Source organism: Acipenser ruthenus, unplaced genomic scaffold, assembly GCF_902713425.1.
Source record: "Acipenser ruthenus unplaced genomic scaffold, fAciRut3.2 maternal haplotype, whole genome shotgun sequence".
Taxonomy (NCBI): domain Eukaryota; kingdom Metazoa; phylum Chordata; class Actinopteri; order Acipenseriformes; family Acipenseridae; genus Acipenser; species Acipenser ruthenus.
Genome location: NW_026708617.1, coordinates 35001 through 40070, shown reverse-complemented (window position 1 = coordinate 40070; position 5070 = coordinate 35001). Strand labels below are relative to the sequence as shown.

The 5070-nt window shown below is 49.4% G+C and overlaps 1 protein-coding gene across 1 annotated transcript in view; it reads left to right on the top strand.

Moving 5' to 3' along the window:
• Window positions 1-898: 898 nt before the first annotated feature.
• The window catches only part of ppp1r35 (protein phosphatase 1, regulatory subunit 35), a 5153-nt gene continuing 981 nt past the window's right edge, over window positions 899-5070 (top strand). The window contains exons 1-4 of the mRNA XM_059021445.1: window positions 899-1177; window positions 2788-3336; window positions 4064-4295; window positions 4403-4630. Of these exons, the coding sequence (XP_058877428.1) occupies window positions 3079-3336; window positions 4064-4295; window positions 4403-4630 (718 nt within the window). The 5' untranslated portion in view covers window positions 899-1177; window positions 2788-3078. The remainder of the gene's footprint in view (window positions 1178-2787; window positions 3337-4063; window positions 4296-4402; window positions 4631-5070) is intronic.

Here is a 5070-nt window from a genome sequence, read left to right as displayed (position 1 = left end):
CCGCGGATCTCAGACACATATGTAATGTGTCTGTCATGATTAAATGTGTAAGGGGTTCCATATGTATGCATCCAATGGGAAGCAATGCTGTGCAGCAAAACATAATGTAGGTACACAAAATGTGAGTAATTCATATAAAAAAATATCAATTTTATAAGTAAGTTTTCGACTACAAGTCCTATATATTTGTGAGGGTGAGGGGTGAGGGTGAGGGGGGGGTGAGGGTGAGGGGGGTGTGAGGGTGAGGGCGAGGGGGGGGTGAGGGTGAGGGCGAGGGGGGGGGTGAGGGTGAGGGTGAGGGGGGGTGAGGGTGAGGGTGAGGGCGAGGGGGGGGTGAGGGCGAGGGGGGGGGTGAGGGTGAGGGTGAGGGGGGTGAGGAGGAGGGGGGGGGGGAGGGGGGGGGCAGGTAGGTATTACTATCAATATGCGGACAAACTTTGAGAAAATGTCCCCACTTTGTAAAACACCTTTTTAAGAACTAAATATAACTTTAAAAAAATAATAAATCAATCAATAAATAAATAAATAAATATCGGTGCCAAAATATTTGGTTTGTTGTCGACTTTCACCCCGTGTGGAGTTTTGTGTGACTGGAGTTAGAAAGAGTAAATAAAAATATACTGAGAGTCAATGAGAAGTAAACACAAATAAACGTGTGTGTGTCTGACTATATATATACAGTATATTTAATTATTATTATGCTAATAGTGATGGAAATGTATGTTCTTTGTAGAGTATCTGACAGGAAAGTTTGGAATTGATGTATTATTAATAATAATAATAATAATAATAATAATAATAATAATAATAATACACACTGTTCCTTTAGGGGTGAACGGGCGCTGGGAAATGTAGTTCTATTTCATCGGTGTTTCCTGCAAAGGTCTTTCGGCTTCGCGTGGAGACTTCTGGGAGGTGTAGTCCTTCTAAAGGATGTCCGGTTTCCGGGAGGTGAAAGATGAAACGTCACAGCTTCTCTTTCAACTGACAACAACATGGCGCCGGCGGAGGGAACTTTAAATTGAACGAGTTTCTAAAAAAGGAAATTAAGACATTCTGAAGGATCAGAAATAACTTATTGAAAGTATAAATGCCGTGTTCGTTTACATAGCTTGAACTGAAGACGCGATTATTAAGCTGTTTTTTTTCTGGAGTAAGAATTTCAAAGTTTTTGCAGGTATGTTCATAAAATTATGTCTGTGCTTTTCAATGCTTCCCTATGCTTTACCAGACCTCTCTATGCTTTACCACACCTCTCTGTGCTTTACAATGCTTCCCTATGCTTCCCCATACCTCTCTGTGCTTTACAATGCTTCCCTATGCTTTACCACACCTCTCTGTGCTTTACAATGCTTCCCTATGCTTTACCAGACCTCTCTGTGCTTTACAATGCTTCCCTATGCTTTACCAGACCTCTCTGTGCTTTACAATGCTTCCCTATGCTTTACCACACCTCTCTGTGCTTTACAATGCTTCCCTATGCTTTACCACACCTCTCTGTGCTTTACAATGCTTCCCTATGCTTTACCAGACCTCTCTGTGCTTTACAATGCTTCCCTATGCTTTACCACACCTCTCTATGCTTTACCACACCTCTCTGTGCTTTACAATGCTTCCCTATGCTTTACCACACCTCTCTGTGCTTTACAATGCTTCCCTATGCTTTACCAGACCTCTCTGTGCTTTACAATGCTTCCCTATGCTTTACCACACCTCTCTGTGCTTTACAATGCTTCCCTATGCTTTACCACACCTCTCTGTGCTTTACAATGCTTCCCTATGCTTTACCAGACCTCTCTGTGCTTTACAATGCTTCCCTATGCTTTACCAGACCTCTCTGTGCTTTACAATGCTTCCCTATGCTTTACCACACCTCTCTGTGCTTTATAATGCTTCCCTATGCTTTACCAGACCTCTCTGTGCTTTACAATGCTTCCCTATGCTTTACCACACCTCTCTGTGCTTTACAATGCTTCCCTATGCTTTACCAGACCTCTCTGTGCTTTACAATGCTTCCCTATGCTTTACCAGACCTCTTTGTGCTTTATAATGCTTCCCTATGCTTTACCACACCTCTCTGTGCTTTACAATGCTTCCCTATACTTTACCAGACCTCTCTGTGCTTTACAATGCTTCCCTATGCTTTACCACACCTCTCTGTGCTTTACAATGCTTCCCTATGCTTTACCAGACCTCTCTGTGCTTTACAATGCTTCCCTATGCTTTACCAGACCTCTCTGTGCTTTACAATGCTTCCCTATGCTTTACCAGACCTCTCTGTGCTTTACAATGCTTCCCTATGCTTTACCACACCTCTCTGTGCTTTACAATGCTTCCCTATGCTTTACCAGACCTCTCTGTGCTTTACAATGCTTCCCTATGCTTTACCACACCTCTCTGTGCTTTACAATGCTTCCCTATGCTTTACCAGACCTCTCTGTGCTTTACAATGCTGCCCTATGCTTTACCAGACCTCTCTGTGCTTTACAATGCTGCCCTATGCTTTACCAGACCTCTCTGTGCTTTACAATGCTGCCCTATGCTTTACCAGACCTCTCTGTGCTTTACAATGCTTCCCTATGCTTTACCAGACCTCTCTGTGCTTTACAATGCTTCCCTATGCTTTACCACACCTCTCTGTGCTTTACAATGCTTCCCTATGCTTTACCACACCTCTCTGTGCTTTACAGTGCTTTCACTTCTCTTTATTACACTTTGCTGTGCTTTTACTATGGGGTAGTTTATCCTTGTTTATTCATTTTTTGTGTTTCTCTGAAAGGGGGTGAGGGGGTGAGGAGGAGGGGGGGGGGGTGTTCTTAGTCCAATAAGAGGAAGCTCAGTGCTGCCCCCTGCTGTTGAAGATGAAACTGGCAGTGCCGACGGCAGATCGTACCCCCAAATCCTACACCCCCCTACACTACACTGACCAGGAGAGCTTTCCTTCAAACTGCGTCCCAAAACGACCGGGGTGCAGAGTCCAGGACACTGTCTCTGTGAAGAGCAACCCCATGTTATTGGGGTCCACTGACCAGGAGAGCCTCCCGTCGCACTGCGCCCCAAGACCTTTGGGGTGCAGTGATGGAGACGCATCGTTATGGGGGGTGCAGTGACCCCGAGAGCCCGTCTGTGCAGAGCGACACCTCATTGTTGGGGTACCCGGAGTCTGTGCCCACGCGCCACGCCCCCACTCCCCTGCACTCCGAACCCGAGCCCCTGGGGTCCCTCCCGGACCTCGATATCTCACTGACCCCCGAGAAGATGAGCCGGGGTGCGGGGGGGATCCTGAAGAGGAGAGGAAGAGGAGGAGGAGGAGGAGGAGGGAACAGACACCGACAGGTAGAGAGAGGGAGGGAGGGCGTGTGTGTGTCTGTGTCTGTCTGTGCGTGTGTGTGTGTGTGTGTGTGTGTCTGTGTCTCTCTGTGCGTGTGTGTGTGTGTGTCTGTGTCTGTGTCTGTCTGTGCGTGTGTGTGTGTGTGTGTGTGTGTGTGTGTGTGTGTGTGTGTCTGTGTTAGCATATCTCTGTGTGTATGTCTGTGTCTTTGTGTGTCTGTGTGTGTGTGTGTATCAGTCTGTCTGACAGGGAGTGTCTCTGTCTGTCTGTGTTTGTTGTCTGTGTCTGTGCATATGTGTGTCGCTGTCTGTGTGCGTCTGTATCTGTCTGTCAGTCTGTCTCTATCTGTCTGTGTCTCTGTTTGACAGGGAGAGAGTGTCTGTCTGTCTGTGTTTATTGTCTGTGTCTGTGTATCTGTCTGTCTGTGTCTGTTTGACAGAGAGAGTGTGTGTGTGTCTCTGTTTAACAGGGAGTGTCTGTCTGTGTGTGTGTGTGTGTGTGTGTGTGTCTGTCTGTCTGTCTGTCTGTCTGTCTCTGACAGGGAGTGTGTGTGTATGTGAGTGAGTCTGTATGTCTCTGTTTGACAGGGAGAGCGTGTGTGTGTGTGTGTGTGCGTGTGTCTCTCTCTCTCTCTCTCTCTCTCTCTCTCCTCTCTCTCTCTCTCTCTCTCTCTCTCTCTCTCTCTCTCTCTCTCTCTCTCTTTACCTGACTCGGTCTCCTGTCCTGTCTCAGGTGCGCTTTCACATGACTCCCAGGTCAGACACCAGCACCTGCAAGGACAGCGATGACCTTTCACCCCGGCCGGAGAGGGAGGCGGAGCCCCGCACTGTGACGCCGGTGTCGGGGGGCGTTGACACCCCCAAACCCAACCTCAACCCCAACCCCACAGCCGTCTTCTCAATGGAGGGGTCCTCGTCACGCCAAAAGGCACCCGGGAGGACAGCTAAGGGCAAGGCCCTCAAGGGTGGGGCTGAGTTTTCAATTTTGAACTCGCTGGAAAACAGTTTTAAATTCGTACCCATTTACAGTAATAAAAAATAAATAGTGAAATTTTAATTTTATTTTTTGTAGCTGTTGATGAGCGGACGAAAAGCAGAGCCCAGCAGGCAGTGGGTGAGACGCCCGTGGAGGCCGGTCCAGGGGTCCTTCTGGAGAGACCGGAGCTGCACACCACGCTGGCCCTGGGGGCGGAGCTGAGGGGCGTGGAGGGGGCGGAGTTTCATCCCAGGAGGGCGGTGCTCGAGCAGCTGAGAAAATCATCCCTGACAAGAAACCTTGTGGAGGGGAAAATAGCAGAGGGTGAGAAGGAGAGGAGGAGAGGAGAGGGGGAGAGGAGAGGAGGGAGAGAGAGAGAGGAGGGGGAGAGAGAGAGAGAGAGAGAGAGAGAGAGGGGGAGAGGAGGGGAGGAGGGGAAGAGAGAGAGGAGGGGAAGAGAGGGAGGAGGGGGAGAGAGAGAGAGAGAGAGGGAGGAGGGGGAGAGAGGAGAGGGGGAGAGAGAGGGAGGGGGACAGAGGAGAGGGGGAGAGAGAGAGAGAGGAGGAGAGGAGAGAGAGAGAGAGAGAGGGAGGAGGGGGAGAGAGAGAGGGAGGAGAGAGAGAGGAGGGGGGAGAGAGAGACAGACAGGAGGGGGGAGGGAGGGAGAGAGAGGAGGAGGAGGAGGAGGAGGAGGAGGAGGGAGAGGAGAGGAGAGCAGGAGGAGGAGGAGGAGGAGGAGGAGGGAGAGGAGAGGAGGAGGAGGA